Raw genomic sequence first — 25079 nt, forward strand, 5'->3', positions numbered from 1 at the left:
ACAGTAGGGGGCGTCATGCACCTGAAATGGTTGTTTGCGGACCGCCATGATATATAAAAGTACTCAGACCTCGTTGACTTCTCTTGCTTGTACAATGTTTTTCGTCTGCTAGTGCTAGCTAGGTAATAAATAAGATATTATCTTCGCTGTGTGTTACCTTATCAAAATGTCTGCAAAGAACCAGCGAGAGAACGAAAACATTGATGAGGAAGAGTCTACGCTGAAGGAGGAATTAAACAAAAAGGTAACGTTAGATAAATCCAGATTGTTGGTGTGGGAAATGAACAGATAGGCAGCTAAATTAGTCAGAATCGGAGTTTCTGGCAGCCAAATAGTACATCTAAACTCTCAATTGCCTCAATACATGTTACACGCTCGAACTTTCCAAGCCCTCTTACTGGGGGAGCCGTTTCCGGTGCGTCAGGCATTAACCAACAGGGAGGATATCTCGTTAAATATGGTTTAAATTCGTTAGAATTACTAAATTATATTCGCATAATTTAAAATCTACAATACTGTGCTTGTGAGAAATGTAAGGACATTTTAAAACGAGTGTTTCAACATAGTAGTTATAACCACTACAAAGCTGATGCTAGCTAGCTACCTCTTCCATAGACTTGACTGATTGCTAGCAGCAGAGCCTTCTGGCTAATGTCATAGACTGGATCTAACGTTATTTTACAGAGAAATCGGTCGAAGTACTTATGTTGTTGTTAAATTATTGTTAAGGCGTGTTTGGTTGGATTTGCTATCTAGAAAATTTAGATATCAGTGCTCAAGTTGGTCCAATGTTTTAAAAACAACTTGCTAGCCCCGTCCTGCTAACAAATGTAACGTTATCTAATTTTATCCTAAGTAATGTTATTTCTCTGAACCGTTTTTTGTTGTTGACATTGACACGCTCTACATTTACCTGCTTATTCCCTGTCCATGTCATTTAGGGATGCGCTCCGTTTATACATCCATGAAGTCACTCACTAATTCTCCCTTCCGCCAATATATTCCATATTGCCCACTTCACTTCCTCAAAAGACGCCAAAAACAAATATTCAGAAAGTGTTAATTTCGTTTACAGATCATAATCCAGCTCAAAACTAATAAGGCAGTTACACCACTTCCACCAACGCACCTGCAAGTTCCCGGACATTTCTGGGTGGAATGGCCCTAGCCCTCAACCTCCAATCCAACAGGTCCCAGAGGTGCTCAATGGGATTGAGATCTGGACTCTTCGTTGGCCAGGGCAGAACACTGGCATTCCTGTCTTGCAGGAAATCACATACAGAACAAGCAGTATGGCTGGTGGCATGGTCATGTCAGGAAGGGTACCACATGAGGTAGGAGGATGTCTTCCCTGTAATGTACAGCGTTGAGATTGCCTGCAATGACAACAACCTCAGTCCGATGATGCTGTGACACACAGCCCCAGACTATGACGGACACTCCACCTCCAAATTGAAAACAGAGTACAGGCCTCGGTGTAACGCTCATTCCTTCGACGATACATGCCAATCTGACCACCCCTGGTGAGACAAAACCGCGACTCGTCAGTGAAGTTCACTTTTTGCCAGTCCTGTCCGGTCGAGCCACGGTGGGTTTGTGTCCATAGGCCACATTGTTGAAGGTGATGTCTGGTGAGGACCTGCCTTACAACAGGCTTACAAGCCCTCAGTCCAGCCTCTCTCAGCCTATTGCGGACAGTTTGAGCACTGATGGAGGGATTGTGTGTTCCTGTTGTAACTCGGGCAGTTGTTGTTGCCATCCTGTACCTGTCCCGCAGGTGTGATGTTCGGCTGTACCGATCAGCTGTCCATTCTGTCTCCCTGTAGCGCTGTCTTAGGCGTCTCGCAGTATGGCCACAGCTGCAGTACTCATGCCTCCTTGCAGCATGCCTAAGGCACGTTCACGCAGATGAGCATGGACCCTGGGCATCTTTCTTTTGGTGTTTTTCAGAGTCAATAGAAAGGCCTCTTTAGTGTCCTACGTTTTCAGAACTGTGACTTTAATTGCCTACTGTCTGTAAGCTGTTAGTGTCTTAACTACCGTTTCACAGGTGCATGTTCATTAATTGTTTATGGTTCATTGAACAAGCATGGGAAACAGTGTTTAAACCCTTACAATGCAGATCTGTGAAGTTGTTTGCATTTTTACGAGTTATCTTTTAAAGACAGGGTCCTGAAAAGGGGATGTTTATACAGTTAAAATCGGAAGTTTACATACACTTAGTTGGAGTCATTAAAGCTTGTTTTTCAACCACTCCACAAATTTCTTGTTAACAAACTATAGTTTTGGCAAGTCGGTTAGGACATCTACTTTGCATGACAAGTAATTTTCCCAACAATTGTTTACAGACAGATTATTTCACTTATAATTCACTGAATCACAATTCCAGTGGGTCAGAAGTTTACATACACTAAATTGACTGCCTTTAAATGGCTTGGAAAATTCCAGAAAATGTCATGGATTTAGAGCTTCTGATAGGCTAATTGACATCATTTGAGTCAATTGGAGGTGTACCTGTGGATATATTTCAAGGCCTACATTCAAACTCTGTGCCTCTTTGCTTGACATCATGGGAAAATCAAAAGAAATCAGCCCAAAAAATCTAGACTTCAACAAGTCTGGTTCATCCTTGGGAGCAATTTCCAAAGACCTAAAGGTACCACGTTCATCTGTACAAACAATAGTACGCAAGTATAAACACCATGGGACCACACAGCTGTCATACCGCTCAGGAAGGAGACGCGTTCTGTCTCCTAGAGATTAATGTACTTTGGAGCGAAAAGTGCAAATCAATCCCAGACAACAGCAAAGGACCTTGTGAAGATGCTAGAGGAAACAGGTACAAAAGTATCTATAGCCACAATAATAACAAGTCCTACATCGACATAACCTGGAAGGCCGCTCAGCAAGGAAGAAGCCACTGCTCCAAAACCGCCATAAAAAAGCCAGACTACGGTTTGCAACTGCACATGGGGACATAGATCTACTTTTTGGAGAAATGTCCTCTGGTCTGATGAAACAAAAATAGAACTGTTAGGCCATAATGACCATTATGTTTGGAGGAAAAAAAGGGGGGGGGGGGGGGGGGGGGGCTTGCAAGCCGAAGAACACCATCCCGACCGTGAAGCATGGGGGTGGCAGCATCATGTTGTGGGGGTGCTCTGCTGCAGGAGGGACTGATGCACTTCACAAAATAGATTGCATCATGAGTAAGGGAAATTATGTGGATATATTGAAGCAACATCTCCAGACATCACTCAGGAAATTAAAGCTTGGTCGCAAATGGGTCTTCCAAATGGACAATGACCCCAAGCATACTTCCAAAGTTGTGTCAAAATGGCTTAAGGACAACAATGTCAAGGTATTGGAGTGGCCATCACAAAGCCCTGACCTCAATCCCATAGAAAAATTGTGGGCAGAACTTAAAAAGCGTGTGCGAGCAAGGAGGCCTACAAACCAGACTCGGTTACACCAGCTCTGTCAGGAGGAATGGGCCAAAATTCTGTCAACTTATTGTGGGAAGCTTGTGGAAGGCCACTCGAAACGTTTGACCCAAGTTAAACAATTCAAAGGCAATGCTACCAAATACTAGTTGAGTGTATGTAAACTTCTGACCCACTGGGAACGTGATGAAAGAAATAAAAGCTGAAATAAATCATTCTCTCTACTATTATTCTGACATTTCACCTTCTTAAAATAAAGTGGTGATCCTAACTGACCTAAGACGGGGAATTTTTAGGTGTATGTAAACCTTCGACTTCAGCTGTATATATGTATGTATGTATGTATGTATGTATGTGTTTTCAAAGATTTTCAGTCAAGCATGTTGCCATGATATGTAACAGCTGTTATTGACAAAAGGGAATATTAATCATAAATACATAGAACACGTTGCTGATCCATGTTTACGCCCCTGACGCAAACAGCACGACAATTGTACATTACAAATAGCCTACTAACCAACACTTCAGACTAAACTTTTTCAATACCTGGTTTACTGGTAGATGTCATAAATTGAAACGTATTTCCTAACCTCCCGGCTACCGATGTCATTCTTCTGTGAGTTGCTCCATGCCAAAACCAGTTGAGAAGTGCATATTCTTGCTGCCTGCAGACGATATTCTGTGGAAACTAGGTTGTGTGTGGCGCACAGTTGAATATATTTCACATGCTTCGCGATTGTGTAGGCTACTTTGTGCATGATTTCTCTATTGTACTACAGATAAATCATATTCCTCCACTACACTACTTTGATACGCATCAGTGGGGATTAAGAAGTGAGCATAATAGCCATCTCAATGAAAACATGAGTGCACTGGTATTAGGGATGCTGTCCTTTCAGAATCAAAAACCTGTCACACACTGAAGCCCTATAGGTTCGCCACTGCGCAAACATGTCTATAATAGATATAAAGGCTGTTAAGATATTGTTTCAAGAAAGTAGTGTGTATATTTGGCCTGCAGACGCGGTTTTATGCTCTGACAAAATGGAAGCTAATTCTGAGTTGTTTTTTTTACCCGCTGGTCTCAGGAAGAAATTAGTCCTCACTTTCAAGACTGAGTACAAATGTATCCAACACAAGACCGAGACACTCTGTGGTCTCGAGACGGTCTCGTACTACAACACATGCTATGAACGTCATATCAATCTGTTTCACCTGCACTACACGGAATGCAATAATATGTAAGAAGATTAAGTACACAATATAGGGTATGTTTTTAGTGATTGTATATTTCTAGATATGCTTTATTTAGTGTATTTGAATTATATTTACTAATATTGCAGGGTTGCAGAACAGGCGCATGCGCACTTCCTCAAAAACAGTACTTATTTCAAAAAACAACCAGATTCTTTCCAGACTACATTTTTTTTCGGTTGCATGTAACTTTTTATGTAGACCTTTTTTGTACATACCTGTAATGACGGTAGTTGCTCAGTGAAACTCCCTTCTTTGGTAAGTACAGAACGTATTTTGACATGTATTAAGCTTGAAAAGCTGGTGAATGGCTGCTTCCGGGGCTTAAAGGAGACGGTCTGCTGTACCCAGATTCTGGTTGACCTGCCATTGACCTTACAGGGAAATTGGGAGAGTAAAGTCAATCTTTAGGCTAATAGCCGTCTCTCTTTGGTTGTGCCACCTTTTCATGAAAGTTCTCTGAACTGAACTCATGTCTATATTATCTGGGGGTTTTTTTCACTGAAAGTCATATTTCTGCAGATCAAGGAACAGAAAATTGTGTTTGATGAGCTCTCCAATCTGAAGAAAAACCGGGTAAGAAGTGGTTAATAAAATGTAAAACCTAGTTTAATTTCTTTAAGGTGTGATGTTCCTGTGAAGGTAATGCTAATCTTGATGCATATTCCTTTCAGAGGGTCTATGTTCAACAGCCCAACAGTAACATATTCTTCTTGGCAGACAGAGGGCAGACTCTTGCTTCATGCAAAAGTAAGAATTACCATTTTTGTGTTAAAGTTTTGTTCTCTCTTAACCATTCTTTTTGTGAGATACACTACATGTGAACTTCTCTTCCCTCAGAGGAACTCGACAACATGAAGAAGGATATGTAGAATCTACTCAATCTTCGACAGAACTACAAATAAGGCCTTACTAGCTATAAATATGTGTGGTATTTGCTGTGTACTGAGCTTGTCCCCCTCCCAGCTTGTGCTGGAGAAGCATGTGCATGAAAACCTAAGGAAAAGAGGGCCTAACTCCAGTTGCAACATCACCAAAACAGCTTCAAATCCCCACTACCAGTGTCTGTTCTCTGCTCACGTACTTCACATGAGAGGTTGCCCTGCCCCTCAGCCAGCACAAGACCGTAACAGCAATGTATTGATGTGGAATGGAGAGGTTTTTGGAGGACTGTTATTGAGACCAGAAGAGAATGACACTGATGTTCTTTCCCACCACCTCGCAGCCTGCCACAGCCCTACAGAGATCTTGTCTGTCCTGGGCAATGTCCGAGGACCCTGGGCTTTCACTTATTACCAACAGGCTGGACACTATCTTTGGTTTGGGAGAGACTTCTTTGGCCGGCGAAGCCTGCTTTGGCAATATGATGCTGAGGAGAAGTCTTTGACTCTGACGTCTGTGGCTGCCTGTCTCCCTGGCTCTGACCGACCACCACAGTGGCAAGAGGTTCCAGCAGTTGGTGTTTACAGGATTGATCTGAGGGCGTTTGCAGAGTCTGGCTGTTTGACCTTTGAGGTTTATCCATGGGTTCACGCAGGCGATAATCTATCGTCTGTTAGTCATGAATCTAAGTGGGAGGGTCTACCAAGTTACACCTCAGCAATGATGAACAATTCAGGTCTCTCCCTCACGTCTCCAGTTTGCCCACTGAACATGTCAATCCCTCAGTTGTTGGAGATAGAACATGATCCAAGCTTACAGTCCTCAGTTGAAGACCTGGAGGTGTTGCTAAAGTCTGGTGTGAGAGAGCCTGTGGTAAATCGTCTCATTGATGTTCTTAGTGAGGCCGTACGGAGGCGTGTGCAATGTCTTCCCTTTGATACACAGGTGACATCACCACTGACCAATGACCAGGCAGCAATTGCAATTCTTTTCTCAGGAGGGATTGATTCCATGGTTCTGGCTGCCCTGGCCGACCGCCACATCCCAACCCACCAACCAATCGATCTTCTGAATGTGGCATTCAAACTGCAGGAACCAAAAATTGTGAAGGAGTCTACCAAAAAAAGCAAAAAGCACAAAACGAAGCCAATGGATTCTAAAACTGACGTTCCTGATTCCAATGTGTACAACCCCTTCGGCGTTCCAGACAGGATCACTGGTAGAGCAGGTCTGCAAGAGCTTCAGGACTTGAACCCAGAGAGAAGATGGAATTTTGTTGAAATCAACATTTCTCGGGAAGAGCTGCAGAAAATGCGCCAGGAGCACATCTGTCACCTGGTGCACCCATTGGATACCGTGCTGGATGACAGCATTGGATGTGCTGTGTGGTTTGCGGCAAGAGGAACCGGCTTCCTCATAGAAAGCAACGAAGAGAGGGGGTTCACATCATCTGCCAAGGTACAGTAGAGTATCAAATGGGTAAAATAATAAGGAACATTCCATTTACAAGTTGTGAATAAAGTCTGTTTCATATTCTAACTCCTTTTTTAAATTTGTTTAAAATAAATCAGACCCAATTAACAACCCTTCAAGTAAATTGTCTGTTCCACTGCTCTGTGATGGCAGGTGATTTTGACCGGTATTGGAGCGGATGAGCAGCTGGCAGGGTACTCCAGACACCGAGTCCGCTTCAAGACCTCTGGGCAAGAGGGTCTGGTCCAAGAGCTGGCCATGGAGCTAGGCAGAATCTCCACAAGGAATCTGGGTCGAGATGACAGAGTCATAGGGGACCACGGGAAGGAGGCTAGGCAAGTCTCGGTCATTAGAAGCAATCAGATTTTCCAGTACCAAAAATACACTACATGACAAAGTATGTGGACACCTGCTCGTCAAACATCTCATTCCAAAATCATGGGCATTAATATGGAGTTGGTCCCCCCCCCCCCCCCCTTTGCTGCTATAACAGCCTCCACTCTTCTGGGAAGGTTTTCCACTAGATGTTGGAAAATTGCTATGGGGTCTTGCTTCCATTCAGCCACAAGAACATTAGTAAGGTCGGGCACTGATGTTGGGCGATTAGGCCTGGCTCGCAGTCGGCATTCCAATTCATCCCAAAGGTGTTCGCTGGGGTTGAGGTCAGGGCTCTGTGCAGGCCAGTCAAGTTCTTCCACATGATCTCAACAAACCATTTCTGTATGGATCTCGCTTTATGCATGTCAAAACAGCAAAGGGCCTTCCCCAAACTGTTCCACAAAGTTGGAAGCACAGAATCGTCTAGAATGTAACTGTATGCGGTTGCATTAAGATTTCCATTCACTGGAACTAAGGGGCCTAGCCTGAACCATGAAAAACAGCCCCAGACCATTATTCATCCTTCAACAAACCTTACAGTTGGCACTGCATTTGGAAGGTAGCATTCTCTTGGCATCCGCCAAACCCAGGTTCGTCCGTTGGACTGCCAGATGGTGAAGCGTGATTCATCATGCCAGAGAACACGTTTCCACTGCTCCAGATTCCAATGGCGACGAGTTTTACACCACTCCAGCTGATGCTTGACATTGCGCATGGTGATGTTAGGCTTGTGTGCGGCTGCTTGCCCGTGGAAACCCATTTCATGAAGCTCCAGACAAACAGTTATTGTGCTGAAGGTGCTATCAGAGACTGCTTGGAACTCGGTAGTGAGTGTTGCAACCGAGGACATGATTTTTATGCGCAAAAGCACACGCCGGTCCCGTTCCGTGAGCTTGTGTGGCCTACCACTTTGCGGTTGAGCCGTTGTTGCTCCTAGACTTATCCCCTTCACAATAACGGCACTTAGTTTAACGGGGCAGCTCTAGCAGGACAGAAATTTGACCAACTGATTTGTTGGAAAAGTGGCATCTTATGACGGTGCCACATTGAAAGTCACTGAGCTCTTCAGTAAGGCCATTATACTGCCAATATTTGTCTATGGAGATTGCATGGCCGCGTGCTCGATTTAATGCAACGGATGTGGCTTAAATAGCCGAATCCACTCATTTGAAAGGGGTGTCCACATACTTTTGTGTATTTGAATTAATGGTGATATGCTGGATGTTTTTGTTGGCCTTGTATAGGTTTCCCTATTTGGACGAGGATGTGGTGTGTTTCCTGAATGCCCTGCCAGTGTCTGATAAGGCAGATCTGTCCCTGCCTCGAGGTGTAGGGGAGAAACTGCTGCTGAGGCTGGCTGCCAAGAAACTGGGTCTGGGGGCATCTGCTCTACTGCCTAAGAGAGCCATGCAGTTTGGTTCCCGCATTGCAAAGATGGAAAACAGCCAAGAGAAGGCCTCAGACAAGTGCAAGAGACTCCTTACACCTTAGATCAGCATAACATTTAATCAAAACATTTTTTTTACACTTGACATAAAGCAACTAAGTCATCCTCTTAATTAGGGTCACAGTGAACTACAATATGAACAGACGTGTTAATTTCCAATAAATATACAAATACACATTTTGATTGTAATATAATTTGAATATTTTCAAAATATGTTTAATATTTAAGGCACAAATAAAGTTACAATTTTCTTCACATTGCCAATCTCAAACATGGCTCTGTGCACACTACATCATATAAGACTTCACATCTTGAAGATTTTCTCTGAAGTACCGGTCACATTCAACATAGGAGGGCAGGTTTCCCACATCAAAACGGCCAGAAATCTGATGAATATACACAGGCTTTCTGTGGTGGGAAAAGGGAAAGTGTACTGAGAGAATGTATTGTTTTTGCAGCCATGAATGTTGATCCTCAATTTTGAAATAGTACCTTGAAATGAGCCATGACAAAAAGTTTCCAGGCGCGTCCTTTTCTTCGATTGGTGCTTCCTTTGACAAAAGAGCTGCTTTAGTTTAATATCAAGTGATGGATTACCAGCACCAATTAAGGAAATTACTGTTTACCTTATTTTCATCAAGAAAGGCATCCAATAGATGAAGGATTTTCTTGGAAAACAAGTAGAAACATGGACACTGAAAAAAAAAAAGGCATACACTATCGATAGGCGAATATGTAGACACTCTGGGAAACTGGAAGGTTTAGTAGCAAGTCGCGAATGCTTCTTGAGCTTATCAGCAAATAGATTACTTGCTCCTAGTTTGAGCCCTTAACATAAACCAAAGGTTTATATGCTGTGTTCAATGTTGCAATTATAAACATTCCAAAGTAAAAGTCTTGAGGTTGTATATATATTGTAGGGAGGGACAGAAAAGTGTTAGTCTGCACATACTGCTCTCCTTGATTTTGTCTCCGAGGGAAGAGGTTTCTCCTTCATACAGAGCACCCGAAGGTGTTCATCGACTTCCAAAATACCATACTTCTGTGTCTCTATGGGAGCAAATACAGAAATACAACTCATTAGGAAGGTGTTTGGTATACTATGTAATATGTAATGATAATCTCTCACAAATGTTATCCAGCTGGATGTGCTTCAAACAATTTGTGTGATTTGTGCAGCATTTGAAAGGTTTTAGTGTAAAAAACAGGATAGAGATACAAAATAGATTGAGTTCTTTGGGGCTACAGCTGGCATGACAACTTCAAAAGCACCTAATCTGACTTCACACTCACCCTCATCTTTACATTGGTAGGAAAGAACCAGACTGCTGTCTTCACACATTGCTTGCAGGTCAGAGAACTTCTCTTTAACTTTAATGAGACTGAACTCTTCCTTGAACAAAGTGTCTCTGTGTGGAGAAGAGCCTGTCAGCACGAGTCAGTAAATGTTTTCTACATTGAGTCAAGTGAAGGCTTTTTCAAACTTACCCTCCGATAACTATTACATGGTCTTCGATCTTGAAGTGCTTGACTGTTAGCTGAAGACAGGCGACAGCACCAAGACGGTCCTTGTGGAATACAAATGGTCAAATGTATAATTCATATTTGACCTGGGCAATGCACATGGATCAACATGAGACAACACTATCCCAGGGGATATCATGCAAGCTGACGAACCTCATTGCTCTTTGTTCCATCACTTAGGACTTTGACATTAGGGAAGTCCAGGGCCCACTCCTCAAATGCTTTGTGGTGAAGGGCATTGGTCTGTTAAGGTAAAAAGATAGTCATCGTTGACATTATCACCACATATCATAATCTTAGTCCTTTAAACATGAATTTAGGTATTTCGAAATTCTTAAAATATTTATTGGGTTTTACGTTCCAATGAACTGATGAATGCTGAAACTGTTGGCCAGGTAGTTAGTTACATGTGGAGTAAAATAATTCACATAAAATACTACCTCTAATGTACTTTGATACTTACAATGACAAAGACGGTGTCCACGCATCCAGTGGTATTCAAAGCTTGGACCCAGTGAGATATCAAGGCACAGTGCCCCACAGGAAGCAGTGGCTTGGCAATGCCAGCCAGGTGTTTGAATCTTCCGCTTGTGTCGTTATCAACATCTCTCTGCAACCTTGTTCCATATCCCGCAGCGAGAATAACCGCTTTCATTTAAACAACCGTGCCAGAGTGGGCTGCTTAGCGTCAGTCACTTATTTAGCTATGTGGCTAAATAAGACGCTAGTTCAAATGTTGCTGTAAACAGTTACCTAAAAGCAGTGAGTTATAGGTCAAGTATACGTATCAAAGCAGCAATGATAACATACGACTTCACATCTGTGTGCAATAGTGAATACACGAACCTGTGTCAATCAGAATCTCATTCCTCCACGACGTAAAAAAATCTATTTTGGGGGGAAAACCGACAGTGCGCTGTAGGTTACAGTACAAAGTCTCAACAAAGCAACGCCTTCAAAAGTAATTGAACAGCGCCCCCATATGTCACAAATTGGAAAACTTTATGAGGAGATCAGGGGTGCGTTCGAAAATTCACTGACTATCTACTACGATTTCAGAGCACTCTCTTTGAGTGTGCAAGGGAGCAGAAAATCTAACGAATTTACGAACGCACCCCAAGTCTGTCTAGACAAAAACGCGCCCGTAACCAAGGCTGAGCGTCTTGGTTGCCAAGAGCAAAGAATCTTACACATTCATTTGGACTTTGAGGCAACAATGTTGTGCTGTGATGCTATCAACAAGTTTAACCCGTTATTCTAAAACGGTCTATGCAAGTACTTTAGAGTGTAAGCAAAGGTTAAAATAGCCTGCTAGCTAACGTAAACTATGGATGTAATGGCGCGCTCACTGACATCCAGTGCTTCGTCCAGATTACAACATTCTTCTGTTGAAGAGGAGAAGGATGACACGGCCTACCTTGCTGCATTGACAGCTCAAAGAAATGCCAACGCTTTCTTTGAGAAGTACGACAAGGGTGAAGTTCAGGAGTTGCTGAGCCTGACCTCTTGTAACTGGTTTCTGGGTGGTGATGACTTCACTCAGCCAGTTGAAATGCCGCCGGGCATAATCAAACAAATGAGGAACTTCACTAACTCAAATTGTATCATTCTCGCACCTGTGGATGTGCGAGTCCCTCTTGATTACAAGGTGGTCCATCAAATAGTCAGAGAGCTCACAGTTGGCATCTATTGTTTCAACCAAGTGCCATGTATAAGTCTTGAGCCCAACTTTGACCAGAGCACCTCGTGCCAACTGTCTCCAGCATATTATGATACGAAAGTAGGACAAATTTTGGTTAATGTTGACTACACCATCAAGGCTCTTTGGCATGGAGCCAATATTCCTAGAGAAAATCGCATTCGCTTCTCTGAACTCTGGAGAAGCAGCATGGGTGTCGACTCAAATGGAGTGCCTCAGACAAAGAAAGATGTGTTTGCAGAGTTTCTCACTGCAGGTATTTGGGTGACAGCGAAATGTAATGTAATGCAAGATCAATACTTGCATAGATAAATGCATGCCCTAACTTTGAGGCAAAATTGTGTCAGTTTTTTAATAATGATGTTGATTAGATTCAATTGAACATGCCTACTTTAGAAATAGGATTCCCCTCAACTGGTGATGCTTGTTGAATCCTCCAGGTCTTCAGGACATCTCGGAGGAGCCCTGTTACCAGGGCATATACAACATGGAAGTCAATGTGGATCCTACCTACGACCCCAACAGTGCAGAGGAGGAGAGGCTTTTTTCCCAACACCAGGAGAGCATCCTGCTTAAGCTGACATCCTACCTGTCCTCTGTCCGACAGCACGGCAACCTGTTTGTGTTCGAGGGCGCCCACAGTCTGGCCAGTTTGGTGAGGCTGACTGAGGAAAGACTGGAGCTGGCCACCTATCAGAGGCTACAGCAGAGGCTGGGTCTACAGGCAGGCCTGGTTAGGGGCTGCTTGGAGAGGAAGACAGAGGTGTGCAGAGACCTGGCTTACCTGCGCCTCCTCACTTTCCTGGTGCCCTTCCTGGTAGGGCTAAAGAAGAGGATGAAGATCCCAGACCTGGCGCAGATGCTGCCGGCTTACTCAGGTCGGTTGCTACAGCGCAACAATGAAATATAACTTACAGGATCTCCATGAGCAACACTAGCTACATCTCTGTGCTACTTACTTACTGCGTTCATAATGGTATTTGAATTCTAGACTGAGGCCAATTGTCTGTCACTGAAACAACTAGGTTCCCCATTGCCTAATAAATCAGACTTTTATAACCAATACTTAATATACAGTCTGAAACATAGCAATGCAAAATCAAAGTTTTCCTTATAAGCCAGAATGTTGACAACAATGACTACAATTCCTTTTTAAGTTACTCTACCGGTTGTCTGGTTGGTCCTTCAGCTGCTCAAAACGTTTGACAAAATATCCACAGTAAAGCGTTGTTTCACAACATTTTTTTAGAGCGCGGGTACTGCTGTTGAAATGTATATCACCTGACACGTGTAAAACCATGTAAACAACTGCAGACTTCGGTTACTGTACTTCCGTCTTGTGCACGTGCCTTTGGTCACAAGCAAACAAATCTTAATTGCCACACACAGAGATGCGTATCTTGAAGTCAGGCTAATAACAATTATTTTGGATATTGCCTCAAATTTCAACCAGCTGAAGGACCAACGCCACAGACAATCGGCAGAGTATGTTCAAATTCTGTTTATTCAACATTCTGACTTGTAGGAACTGTTTGGAATGTTTTAACATTAACTTGTGTGGCGATGCCTACACAATTTGAAGGCATTGCCACGTTTCATGCCTAGGTTCCCTATGGCTATCATACCATTGGCTTTGGGGTTGCAACAGATGTGTTTATCTTTGTTTTAATTCTGTTTTTGTAGATGATAAACTGAAGACAGAGAGGGAATTACCACCATTGCTCCTTGGACCTGCGTTCGCCTGTAAACATTTTCCGTACAAGTCTGATGAGTATTTTCACCTTCACGGTGGGATTGAAGTTGACATCGGAACCCCTCAGCTAGAGGAAGTCTCTGAGGAAACAAAGGTGAGAGTTAGATTCACTTACCAGTGAGCCGTCAATAGCCACTTAAGAGCTATCTACTTCCACAGTGAGGCCCTAGTTTCATAATGAAATCAGGTTGTCTTGTGGTTCATTCCAGGAAGCCTTTGCTGCACTGCAGAGTCTTGCAGTGGATCACCTAAGAGATCTGCTAAGTCAAGACACCACCTACAAAGAGCACTTCCCCGTACCAGTCCACAAGGTTAACGGCAATAAGTATGTTAAGTTCACTTGCAGAGAAGCGGTCTTAATATGCACGCATAAACACACACATCTCATTTACATTGAGCTCGGAGGCCATACACTCCACACACTCGCACACAGATGCACTTGTAAGAGAACACAAACCCATGCTTTTCAGTGTCCAATGGTCAGGCTCTTACACGCTGCTTGATGTCTTTGGCAGCTATCATGTGATCTCCATTGAGGTGGGCTCATTCTACCCTCAGCCTAACGTGGTTCCATGGTGGGAGGCCCTCAACACTGCCATCAAAACCCTGAGAGGGAAGAGACTGCCTCTCTCTGACGTCCAGCTGCATGAGCAGTTCAAGAAGACATTTGGCTACAAAAAGGCCATCAATTGCAAGGTGCTGATGGAAAAGAAGATATAGCAATATAGGAAGCTGTTCTTTAAAAAAAAAAATAGTATTAGGTAAATGTAAAAGGCTTGTATGATCGTGTGTGTTATTTCTCACTGGGGTCAGAGTGTGCCATTTGGCCTGCGTGCTGCGGCAGAGCGTGGCCTATCCGCTGTGTTCTACTCGCTGTGCCGCCGGAACTCTCCATCTCACCTGGGAGTCCTGGACGAGCAGGGCTACTCCCTGCTGCACCACGCCGCCAAACACAACCACGCTCACATCATCTGCCAGCTGGCCACCACCGGGGTCAACCTCAACCAGACAAGCAGCGGCAGGTTCAGCCGCACAGGTCAGAGACATGCCTCTCTCTCCCTTACTCTCATTTACACACTGTCCTCAACTGTTTACAAACACCTTTTATTTTGCAGTGAAATCTGGAGGTGGCGGTGGGCCCCCAAAAGAAGGAGCTGGTAAGCACATACCAGTGTGAACATGCCAGCCTCACTCTACTGTAACGAAAAAGGGCTTTCAGACACAGCTTTCCACTGTTTGTACCTGTTCCAGGCTCCACTCCCATGCACCTGGCTGCTCAGTGTGGTTCCCTGGAGGCCATCAGCTGTCTGCTGGCTCTGCAGGCCGACCACCGGCTAGTGGACCGCAGGGGCTGGATGGCTGTGCACTTTGCTGCCTACTACGGCCAGGTGGCCTGCATACAGGCCCTTTGCAGGAAAGACCCAGAGCTGGTGGAGATGCAAACCACTGCCGAGTGAGTGAGGAGGCACTTCTAGGTTTAGAATAGATGACATGTCTAACAGGATTCAGTAGGATGCAACAGCAGGCCACTGGCACCGTTACACAGATGCTTTCAGTGTCATTTAATGTAACACTAGCATGACATTGCTCTGTAATCAGCACATACAACAGTGGAGGCTGCCGAGGGGAGGACGGATCATAATAATGGCTGGAATAGAGTCAATGGAATGGTATCAAACACGTGGTTTCCATGTCGTAGATACCATTCCATTGACTCCGTTCCGGCCATTATTATGAGCGGTCCTCCCCTCGGCAGCCTCCACTGACATACAAGTAACAGACGCCACAAAATGCACTGGAGGCGGTACGGATGCATCTGCTTCTACGTGCACACAGGTTGACAGTGTTGTTTTTTTTGTCTCCTCAGGTACCGCAGCTGCCCGTTGCTCCTGACGGCCACGTCGGGCTCCGTGGAGGCCCTGGACTACATGCTGTCCGCGGGAGCCAACTGGAGGAGGAGGGACAGCAAGGGCAACGACGTCGTGCAGCTGGCCGCCCTCTACTTCCACCCCAAAGTCCTCAGGCACCTCATCTCGCTGGGCCTGCCGGACCTGCCTGTCTGGAAGATCCTCGTGGGTACGCTGCCTGGTGGAAGAGATGGGAATTAGCTAGCGAGCGAGGGTTAAGCGAGGCCAATGTTTGTTTGGATCGCAGGTTGTATCCGTTCGATGAGTCTGCACGGATACTGAGGTGTGTGTGTGTGTGTGTGTGTGTGATGGAGCAGAGATGCTGCACAGCGAGGACCACCGCAGGCTGGAGATGGCCATCCGCTGCCTGGAAGCTCTGTGTGTCACGGCCAAGTCCTTCTGGAGGGATATCCTGGATGCAGGTGAGTGAGTTTTTGGAGAGTTTGGGCCTATATCAGACAGGAATGCCTTGTTTTAATACTATAGCCATGGATACTAGCTTTGTATTGCCAATTTATATTTTGCCAATTTTCAACCATCCTTAGAGTTATACTCCATATCACAGTAACATTACAGCATTAAACATTTTTGGTACTACGGAATACAAAGCTAGGCCACTTGCAATAGAATCAAAATATCGAAGGACCCTAAAGCAGTTGACCTATTCTGTAGGAGGGATCCCGGCCCTGTTGGAGCTAATGCGCAGCACGAGACCAGCGCTGCAACGTATGGCTGCCGCCGTGGTGTGTCACATCTCGGAGAGGACGCCCGTGTGTGAGGCCCTGGTGCGCTATGGTGCCGTGCCGGTTCTGGTCAATCTGCTGGGCAGCCAGCAGGCCGAGCTCCACTCCCGCTGTGCCCTCATACTGGCAGACCTGGCAGGGCACAGTGACCAGTACCAGTCCCTCATAGCCCAGCAGGTTAGTACTACTGATATAATAAGTCTTTCCCATAGCCCATCTAGTTAGTATTGCTGTAACTAATAGGTGGGTTCAGTTATAACCAGGCGTGTGTGTGTGTGTGTGCACGCACGTGTGTGTGTGTGTGTGTGTGTCTGTCTGTATTTGTGTATGTTTGACGATTCGTGCATGCGTGTTTGACAGTTCATTTGTGTGTGTCCAGGGTGGAGTGGCCCCGTTGGTGAGGCTCCTGGGCTCGGACCTACATGATGTGCTGGTGAACACTGTGCGGTGCATCAAGGCGCTGTGTGTCCGTAGCCCCGGCAACCAGACGGCCGTGGCTTTGGTTGGGGGGATTCCACAACTTGTGGAGCTCTTGACTGTCAGATCAGGTACACTGTTAAATCATGAGTAAGACGATGATCATGATGTTATAGAACATGATGATGAATCGTCTTTCTGGCCATGTATCTCCAGAAGTGTTGCAAGAGGAGGTGTGTGCGGCTCTGGCTGAGCTGGCTAAGGGACACCGGGAGAACCAGGACACCATCTGTGGAGTGGGCGCCGTGGCCCCGTTGGTGCTCATACTGCGGGGGAGGAAGATAGCCGCGCAGGTGACGGCAGCCAGAGCCCTGGAGGCCATCGCTGATCACAACCCTGCCATTCAGGCCCGCTTTCTGAAGAAGTCGGCCGCCAAGCACCTCCTACGACTCTTAAAGGTAGGACCTGAGCAAGTCAAATCATTGTTTCCCTCATTTTTAAATATGCTTATGGAATTCTTGAGCATTTTATATTCATGTACTTTAAGTTGTGTCCCCTGGGCCATGTTCAGGGTTGAGTTCAGTAGGGCATGCTGTATCAAACTGTTTTGCCACAGAAAATGAACATTGTGCTCTTATGGGACAAATTCAGATAGTACCTCCCCATTTCAATCTTTCAAAAAAGTTTTTTCCCTATTGAACGTGACCCAGGTGTTCCAGGTGGAGGCGAGGGAGCAGGGGGCCGTCTCTCTATGGGCCCTGGCAGGACACACTCTGAAGCAACAGAGACTCATGGCAGAGCACATCGGCTACCACTTCATCCTCGAGCTCATCCTCTCCTCCTCTGACAGGATGCAATATGTCGGTAGGTTCTCTCATTTCTCATATTTTTGTTTTAAATGCTACCCCTCTGTACTTGCTAAGTCTCTTATGCAAAAGAGGTCTTTTAAACCAAAGTAATCTCTCTCACAAGAGGAAGTTAAATGGCAATCATCGGTTCATGGACAGAGTTGGCTCGCTGACATCAAGCTTTTCCAGACATTTTATTCGGGTCAAGGGGATGCCGTCTCCGGGGATCGATGAAACTAAACACTGAGTGTCGTAAAACAACGAAACTTCCATGCGCTGTTGACAGGCGATGCGGATAAATGATTGACTGTACCATAAACAGGCACCCTGAGGTTTGTGCTGGAGCGAGGCTCACCTCTGTCACCGCGAGACCCGCCGCCTCCTGCCCCCAGACGGCTTTCCTCTGCTAGACTCATCACCCGCAGCCAGAGCACAGGAAGGCATGCAGTCGGAATGCCTGTCTGTCTATCCCTCCATTGGGAATCCCAACACCTTGAAAATAAGAGGAACACAATCTCAAACAAAATTTGAATGTAACAAACATTTCAATATCCCAAAGTTGATTTGGAAGAACTGGGGTATCAATTGAAATGGAATGGGTCACTCCCCATACCTCTGTCATTCCTTGAACACGTGTTCCCGGGTAGTTTTTAAGAGCCTCTACTCTTCCCTCAGGTCCTCGTTCTGTAGACATGTTTGACAGACCATCTGTACAGCAGCTTCTGAAATAGTTTCTGTCCAGACAAGACGACAGATGGTTCTTTCATTCCAGCCTTCTTTTTCACCAAAAAAATGCCTGTCGTTCTCTTAAAAGGGAGACGAACTGAGGTTAATGATGTGGAAATGGTAGGCCTGCGCCTGACCACAGTAACACCCCGACCAATGGTTTAAAAAGTGAATGTACAGATTGAATTCTAGGTAACACTTTACCTGAACCGTCTGTCACAAAGTCTCCATAACGCCATCATAGTAATGGCACTAACAGTCATGACTACTAATGTCAGCTTATAGGCCTAGCGACTAACTTTACACTATGCATAACCCAAAATTGTTATTAGGGCCAACTAATTGACAGGTCAAAACTCTAGCCAACTAGCTTACCTAGATAATATTTTCCGGCATGACTCTTTCATGAGCTGACAGCTGGCAGCAACTTATGCCTTCGTCCTGTCATCTTTACACTGATGGACACCACTGCTGGCCGATACTCCATAAAGGCATCACTCACTCACATCCCAGCACTGCCACCAATTGTCAAATGTGGTATGGAGGTTTCAGATCTGGTCAGGCCAGAGAGGGACCTTATGAAATAATTCAAGTCGAGGTTTACATACAATTCAGCATGGTAAAGTGTAAACAAATAGTATTGTCTTTCAGGCTGCCAGGCAGTTATAGCACTGAGCAGGGACAGTCGGAGCCACCAGGACGGGCTGTGTAAAGAAAATGGGGTGCCCCCGCTGGTTCGTCTACTACGGGGGTCCCGGACCACAGAGAGTACCCTCCTCAGCGTTATACGATCCCTGGGCATCCTGTGTATTGGTTTGTACATTCTCACTGTTGCATGTACTGTGTTTCTCAAGATAAGATTAAGGCAATCAAAGGTTTGCATTGGTATCAATGGGCGATTTTGAGTAAACCTTTGTCATGATACTACTTGACGATTTTGACCATTGAAGTTGTAACAGTGCTACAGTAGTAACATGGCTTTCAGACTTGACTTGGAAACAAGTCATGGTATACAAGCTAATAATATACCATAACTTCTAGTGCATGCATGTTTTGTACATCTAATTTTAGGAGGGGCACACACCAATAACCCAAATAGCCAGAGGGTCATAGCTGAGGAGCAAGCCATTCCAACTCTGTTAGAACTTGTGAAGCACCAAGAATCACTGCAGGTCAAGGTAAATACATTGGAAATCGATCACACACAAAAAAAAGTGTTTTCTCTCTCCCCTTAAATGTCCTTGGTAGTGCCGCAAAAGTCCCACAAACAAGGGCGTCCAATACTAGAATTTCCATTGAAAGAAATTGAGGCTTGGGTGACATGTTGATTCTCCCTCAGGTCCAAGTGGCTCAAACGCTGGCCTGTGTGCTGCTGGGAAACCAGGACCTACAAACAACCTTCTGGGAAAAAGAGGAGTTTACCTACGAAACAGTTCTAGAGTTGCTACGAGTGCCAGATCAGGTAAACTATTTGAAAGACTGTTTGTGGGCTACTTCATAACTTTAGCCCAGAACCTTTCAGCTGTCACAGTCACTAACAAGGTGAGGTGGAAAAGAGATATGGGTCTAATAGAGATTAGAAAGAAAAGCATCCAAGATACAATACTGTTATCGCAATGTGCAATGAACTACTGGCACCTAATGGTCAAGACTGCTCAAGCAGTAAGGGGTGTTGACACTCCGTAAAGTGCATTCCCCATGGCAATTTGTCATGTTTGCCTTTTCCTAGCAGGACATCTGCCTGGAGGCTGGTTATGCCCTGTCTCTGTTTGCCTACAACAACACCACCCAGCAGGCAGCCATCCTGCAGAATGGTGGCATTCCCATAGCCATGTACGAGCCCTTCTTGAACTCCAGGAACGAGATGGAGAGAGCCAAAGCTGCTTTTCAGGTAGCCATGAACTAGATTGTTAAAAAAATCACCTGAGGGCCACAGTAATATCAATGAGTCATTAACAGCTGCTGATTTGTATGTGTTTTCCGACTTGACACGGAATTAGTGTTGGGTAATGCCTTTTATCGCTACCTTTTCGTTTTGTGGTAACTGGTCTCTCCAGATAGTTGTGCTGGCCAAAGTGATCACAGACACGGACCAGGTGACTCTGTCTGCCAGAGGGGTGACTGTCCTTGTAGACCTTCTGCAGTCCACTAATCCCAACACTGTGGTCCTGACAGGTAACTTCAGCCCAGTACTATGTATGGGAAGAACATTATATACACTGAGCAAAAATATAAACACAACATGTAAACTGTTGGTTCCATGTTTCATGAGCTAAAATAAGACCCCAGAAATGTTCCATACGCACAAAAAGCTGATTTCTCACATTTTTTGCACAAATTTGTTTTACATCCCTGTTTAGTGAGAATTTCTGCCAAGATAATCCATCCACCTGACAGGCGTGGCATATCAAGAAACTGATTAAATGGCATGATCATTACACAGGTGTACCTTGTGCTGGGGACAAAAACCCATTCTAAAATGTGCAGTTTTGAGTGTACAGAAATACGTGATGAGATCCTGAGGCCCATTTTTTTTAAAGTTATCTGTGACCAACAGATGCATAATTAATTTATTTCAATTGACTGATTTCCTTATGAACTGTAACTCAGTAAAATCTTAAATTGTTGCGTTTTATATTTTTGTTCAGTATAGAAGAACACTAGTCTTACCTTACTGCATACATTTCTGCCATAGCTCAGTTGCTAGCCAGTCTGGCTCACACCCGGGCAGGTATTCCTGATGCTATTGTCACCATGGGAGCTGTTGGTCACCTATGTGCTCACCTGTATTCTGAGGAGGAAGAGGTAAGGATGGGACTTGTGGTATGGGGGAGCATTCCTGTCTATGACTATTGCCTGAAATCTAACAGACTATCAAGATAATTCATTCTACAACCATCAAATGCTATCCAACTTGACATATTTCAGGTTACGATGTGCAGATTTTTGATACAAGCATTGTGGTAAAATCTTGAATATCTTCAGGTGCGAACGGCATCTTCAAGTGCCCTCGGCTACCTCACCTTTAACCGTCACGCACATCGCCTCTTGTTGGTGGAATGTCGAAACACTCCATCTATGTACAACCTTTTGACCCAGCATCTCATCGAGGATGCCAAGATCTCACACATTTTTACTGCAGAGTTCGAAAGGCAGAAAATAGTGGGGCTGCCATCACTAAGGTATGTTCGTTTTTTTGCCCTAAAAAGCTATGCTTTCATATTTCTAGCTGGGATAACATCAATCATTTCTGTCCTTTTTAAAACAGTTTGGAGATAAATGGTGGCCCACCTGTTCCTCAGCGCAACAAAAAAGGTACATTTTTATGCTGTACATAATTATTGGAATCTATTTCATATAATAAAAAGTCGCAATCGTCTTTGTCGCCTCTACCTACGGCAGGTTTGTCCAAAAAGACAAGCCGCACTCCTGGCCTGTCAGTGTCTGCAGGCCACTTTGGGAGGACCAGCTCGGCTCCAGTTCTCCAGCTTCAACCCCAGAGGAGCAGGACAGCCAACCCCAAGGTTAGGCTGCAGGGAGAGGGGCCAACCCATAGCTCCCAGCCCACCCTGGAGTCACTGAGGCTGGATAAGGACAGCCAGTGGCCCCGGCAAAAGCAGTGACCCTAGAGGTCAGCCTAGGATCTAGGCTGGGCCCCTGACTGGGCTAGCTTAAAGTTGTAGTGAAATGATTACTCAGGGAGCCATTCTATTTATGTTCAAGATGAATATATTATATTGATATTATTAATGGGAATGATTGACTTAATGGAATAATATATTGGAAGTCGAATGAATAAAAAAACCGAAATGAAACACTTAACACAGAATGGAGTCCTTTCTGCCAGGATGTATTTCAAAAGTTTAATGGTAAATAGTAGGAATTATATGGATATGTACATAAGTGAACGTCAGTCCGTAACCCTCAGCTTTAATGGTGGAAGTTTGATAGCTGCCTCCTTCACTTCTGCTGTTATGTTCACACCCAGGGGAGCTCTAGAACACAAGGGGCAACAATTAAGCTATAGAACTGTTATCAATTGAAGTGAGTCATCTTTTTTTTGACTTACTTGGGCTCATAGTTGACCTCCTCAGTATGGGACAGGATGCCCTTTCCTTCCCTCAGTCTCTCAACTCCATTCCTGAAATAAAGTGTGGTTGAATGCACTGGACTCCAAAGCCATATATAAGCTGTGTATTATAGCTTATTTGTCATGTTTTCTTTATTATATACAGTACCAGTCAACATTTGACACACCTACTCATTCAAGGGTTTTTCTTTATTTGTACTATTTTCTACATTGTAGAATAATAGTGAAGACAAACTATGAAACAACACACATGGAATCTTGTAACCAAAAAAGTGTTCAAACAAATTAAAATATATTTTATATTCTTCAAAGTAGCCACCCTTTGCCTTGATGACAGCTTGGCACACACTTGGTATTCTCTCAACCAGCTTCATGAGGTCTGGGGCCTCATAAAACTGTGCAGTGGATTCACGTCAAAAGGTGGCATACGGGCGAAACAAAGTGCTTAAGCACAAAAATATAATGATTTATAACACAGTGCGCATCCACGTCGGATTTCCCTTTTATAAATCACAATCGACAAGAAATTTGCCGCACGTGAGCGAGCATCTTGTCCCACCCTTTTAACACCCAAAGTTGCCTATAAATAGTGAAACGCCCCTAATTAATATTCATCCATACTGACTGCATGATGGCAAATCGCGACAGAAAGGCAAAAAAAATAAATTTCACCTAGTGTGAAATGGAAGTTCTTGTAGGGGAGGTTGAAGCAAGGGAAAAAAATATTGTTTGGTAGACACAGTGTGGCACATTGTCTGTGCAAGGCTAAGTGTTTGTGCTGCGGGGGAAAGGGGACACCGTATCACAATCCCCTTGATGAGCGACTTGCCAGTATTATATGGGAATCCCTCCTGAGTGGAGTAGTGACGGAGGGGGACATGCAAGACATACTGGATGATTTTGATTGTCAAAGCTACCCAATTGCCTAACACCTTCAGGTGTGGTAATTACCCTGATTGTAACTGACAATGACAGGGCCATTATCACATTGACAGTTCTGGGCAACGAACATGTGATAACAATATATGAAACTGCACTCGTATCTGTCCGACTGAGGCATCGTAAACGGCATCAGTTTAAACGTAATTTGTCCTACTGTTCACCTTTTATTTACGAGAATACATCTCATAACATGCAAGTATTGTTTAATAATTACAGATCCAATTAAATATGATTCCTGATTAAACTACAACATATTTGAGGGGTTATTTTGCAAAAACATCTCCGTTTGTATTTATTATCCTAAATCATGTTTCTTGTGTGTTTTTATTCGTGTGCACTCCAGGGAACTCTTCATATATAATATGTGAGGTAATATTTCAATTTATTTTAAACAATGGTATCGATTTCAGTCTTTCGAGTTTCATCCTTCTGCCTTCGGAGTCACAGTTTCTCATTTCTCCAGGTTATGTGCGTAGGTATGGGTCAAAGTGTCGGTGGAGGACCGCACATTCTCCTGTCAAGTTTGTTTTTTATAAATCCCAAAAAGTTTGCTTCGAAGGTGGTGTACGCCTTCTTTTGTGCCTGTGCAACGTTTTTAAATGAGGCCCCTGGAATGCATTTCAATTAACAGGTGTGCCTTAATTTATTTTCTTAATGCGTTTGAGCCAATCAGTTGTGTTGTGACAAGGTAGGGATGGTATACAGAAGATGGTATTTTACCAAATAGGGCTAAGTTCATATTATGGCAAGAACAGCTCAAATATGAGAAACGACAGTCCATTACATGGTCAATCAATGTGAAAAATGTCAAGAGCTTTGAAAGTTTCTTCAAGTGCAGTCGCAAAAACAAAGCGCTATGATGAAACTGGCTCACAAGAGGACTGCCACAGGAAAGGAAGACCCAGAGTTACCTCTGCTGCAGAGGATAAGTTCATTAGAGTTAACTGCACCTCAGATTGCAGCCCAAATAAATGCTTCAGAGTTCAAGTAACAGACACATCTCAACATCAACTGTTCAGAGGAGCCTGCATGAATCAGACCTTCATGGTCGAATTGCTGCAAAGAAACCACTACTAAAGGACACCAATAAGAAGGGACTTGCTTGGGCCAAGAAACACGAGCAATGGACATTCAACGGGTGGAAATCTGTCCTTTGGTCTGATGAGTCCAAATTTGAGATGTTTGGTTCCAACTACCGTGTCTTTGTGAGACGCAGAGTAGGTGAACGGATTATCTCCGCATGTGTGGTTCCCACCGTGAAGTATGGAGGAGGTGGTGTGATGGTGAGGGGGTGCTTTGCTGGTGACACTGTGATTTAGAATTCAAGGCACTATGTGAGACGATAGTCTTACTAAGCGCAAACTAGATGGGATGGCCTATCATTTTTTTTCCCAACAGAACAATGACCCAACACACCTCCAGACTGTGTAAGGGCTATTTGACCAAGAAGGAGAGTGATGGGAGTGCTGCATCAGATGAACTGGCCTCCACAATCACCCGACCTCAACCCAATTGAGATGGTTTGGGATGAGTTGGACCGCAGAGTGAAGGAA

At 44.4% G+C, this 25079-nt stretch overlaps 5 protein-coding genes across 9 annotated transcripts in view; 3 read left to right on the forward strand and 2 right to left on the reverse strand.

The window, feature by feature from the left end:
• asdurf (ASNSD1 upstream open reading frame) lies at nucleotides 1-6712 on the forward strand. Its single transcript, XM_021579212.3, has 4 exons — nucleotides 1-244; nucleotides 5220-5273; nucleotides 5372-5447; nucleotides 5538-6712. Exons 1-4 carry the CDS (start codon nucleotides 167-169, stop codon nucleotides 5567-5569), a joined length of 240 nt encoding a protein of 79 aa, XP_021434887.2. The 5' UTR covers nucleotides 1-166; the 3' UTR covers nucleotides 5570-6712.
• On the forward strand, nucleotides 5538-9136 carry asnsd1 (asparagine synthetase domain containing 1). The gene is made up of 3 exons (XM_036958928.2): nucleotides 5538-7037; nucleotides 7206-7387; nucleotides 8675-9136. The coding sequence occupies exons 1-3, from the start codon at nucleotides 5622-5624 to the stop codon at nucleotides 8919-8921; spliced, it is 1845 nt and encodes a 614-aa protein (XP_036814823.2). The 5' UTR covers nucleotides 5538-5621; the 3' UTR covers nucleotides 8922-9136.
• On the reverse strand, nucleotides 9055-11546 carry zgc:136439 (uncharacterized). Of its 2 annotated transcripts, none has more exons than XM_021579217.3 (9): nucleotides 11248-11546; nucleotides 10865-11154; nucleotides 10555-10644; nucleotides 10366-10445; nucleotides 10171-10286; nucleotides 9830-9927; nucleotides 9504-9572; nucleotides 9370-9442; nucleotides 9055-9285 (listed from the first exon to the last, which is right to left on the reverse strand). In XM_021579217.3, the coding sequence occupies exons 2-9, from the start codon at nucleotides 11054-11056 to the stop codon at nucleotides 9182-9184; spliced, it is 822 nt and encodes a 273-aa protein (XP_021434892.3). In that variant the 5' UTR covers nucleotides 11057-11154; nucleotides 11248-11546; the 3' UTR covers nucleotides 9055-9181. The 2 variants fall into 2 exon arrangements, with proteins under 2 accessions (XP_021434892.3, XP_021434891.3); XM_021579216.3 differs by having other exon boundaries at nucleotides 9370-9428; nucleotides 11248-11539.
• On the forward strand, nucleotides 11501-22327 carry ankar (ankyrin and armadillo repeat containing). Of its 4 annotated transcripts, none has more exons than XM_021579210.3 (23): nucleotides 11501-12356; nucleotides 12541-12978; nucleotides 13784-13947; nucleotides 14063-14178; nucleotides 14369-14549; nucleotides 14667-14889; nucleotides 14969-15010; nucleotides 15105-15306; nucleotides 15721-15929; nucleotides 16078-16182; nucleotides 16433-16680; nucleotides 16883-17051; nucleotides 17137-17378; nucleotides 17631-17784; nucleotides 19146-19307; nucleotides 19566-19672; nucleotides 19834-19956; nucleotides 20224-20385; nucleotides 20552-20669; nucleotides 21190-21299; nucleotides 21480-21676; nucleotides 21763-21809; nucleotides 21897-22327. In XM_021579210.3, exons 1-23 carry the CDS (start codon nucleotides 11729-11731, stop codon nucleotides 22115-22117), a joined length of 4368 nt encoding a protein of 1455 aa, XP_021434885.3. In that variant the 5' UTR covers nucleotides 11501-11728; the 3' UTR covers nucleotides 22118-22327. The 4 variants fall into 4 exon arrangements, with proteins under 4 accessions (XP_021434885.3, XP_021434886.3, XP_090071831.1 ...); XM_021579211.3 differs by having other exon boundaries at nucleotides 20227-20385; XM_090215705.1 differs by lacking the exons at nucleotides 11501-12356; nucleotides 12541-12978 and adding an exon at nucleotides 13424-13585.
• Nucleotides 22324-25079, reverse strand: part of osgepl1 (O-sialoglycoprotein endopeptidase-like 1) — a 6856-nt gene continuing 4100 nt past the window's right edge. The window contains exons 6-7 of the mRNA XM_021579215.3: nucleotides 22564-22635; nucleotides 22324-22489 (exon numbers count right to left, since the gene is read on the reverse strand). Coding sequence (XP_021434890.1) covers nucleotides 22405-22489; nucleotides 22564-22635 — 157 coding nt within the window. The 3' untranslated portion in view covers nucleotides 22324-22404. The remainder of the gene's footprint in view (nucleotides 22490-22563; nucleotides 22636-25079) is intronic.

This window comes from Oncorhynchus mykiss, chromosome 22 (genome assembly GCF_057628025.1).
Source record: "Oncorhynchus mykiss isolate SJ-2025 chromosome 22, ASM5762802v1, whole genome shotgun sequence".
In the NCBI taxonomy this organism is placed as follows: Eukaryota; Metazoa; Chordata; class Actinopteri; order Salmoniformes; family Salmonidae; genus Oncorhynchus; species Oncorhynchus mykiss.

Excerpts from the sequence above, each read along its gene's own strand:
- asdurf (XM_021579212.3), top strand. The coding sequence starts at position 167 with ATGTCTGCAAAGAACCAGCGAGAGAACGAAAACATTGATGAGGAAGAG. Across the intron at positions 5,274-5,371 it reads CCAATCTGAAGAAAAACCGG|AGGGTCTATGTTCAACAGCC; the intron begins GTAAGAAGTGGT and ends TATTCCTTTCAG. Across the intron at positions 5,448-5,537 it reads GACTCTTGCTTCATGCAAAA|AGGAACTCGACAACATGAAG; the intron begins GTAAGAATTACC and ends CTCTTCCCTCAG.
- asnsd1 (XM_036958928.2), top strand. The coding sequence starts at position 5,622 with ATGTGTGGTATTTGCTGTGTACTGAGCTTGTCCCCCTCCCAGCTTGTG. Across the intron at positions 7,038-7,205 it reads GGTTCACATCATCTGCCAAG|GTGATTTTGACCGGTATTGG; the intron begins GTACAGTAGAGT and ends CTGTGATGGCAG. Across the intron at positions 7,388-8,674 it reads GACCACGGGAAGGAGGCTAG|GTTTCCCTATTTGGACGAGG; the intron begins GCAAGTCTCGGT and ends GGCCTTGTATAG.
- zgc:136439 (XM_021579216.3), bottom strand. The coding sequence starts at position 11,056 with ATGAAAGCGGTTATTCTCGCTGCGGGATATGGAACAAGGTTGCAGAGA. Across the intron at positions 10,645-10,864 it reads TGGACACCGTCTTTGTCATT|ACCAATGCCCTTCACCACAA; the intron begins GTAAGTATCAAA and ends TTACCTTAACAG. Across the intron at positions 10,287-10,365 it reads CATGTAATAGTTATCGGAGG|AGACACTTTGTTCAAGGAAG; the intron begins GTAAGTTTGAAA and ends TTCTCCACACAG.
- ankar (XM_021579210.3), top strand. The coding sequence starts at position 11,729 with ATGGATGTAATGGCGCGCTCACTGACATCCAGTGCTTCGTCCAGATTA. Across the intron at positions 12,357-12,540 it reads TGCAGAGTTTCTCACTGCAG|GTCTTCAGGACATCTCGGAG; the intron begins GTATTTGGGTGA and ends TGAATCCTCCAG. Across the intron at positions 16,681-16,882 it reads AGTCCCTCATAGCCCAGCAG|GGTGGAGTGGCCCCGTTGGT; the intron begins GTTAGTACTACT and ends GTGTGTGTCCAG.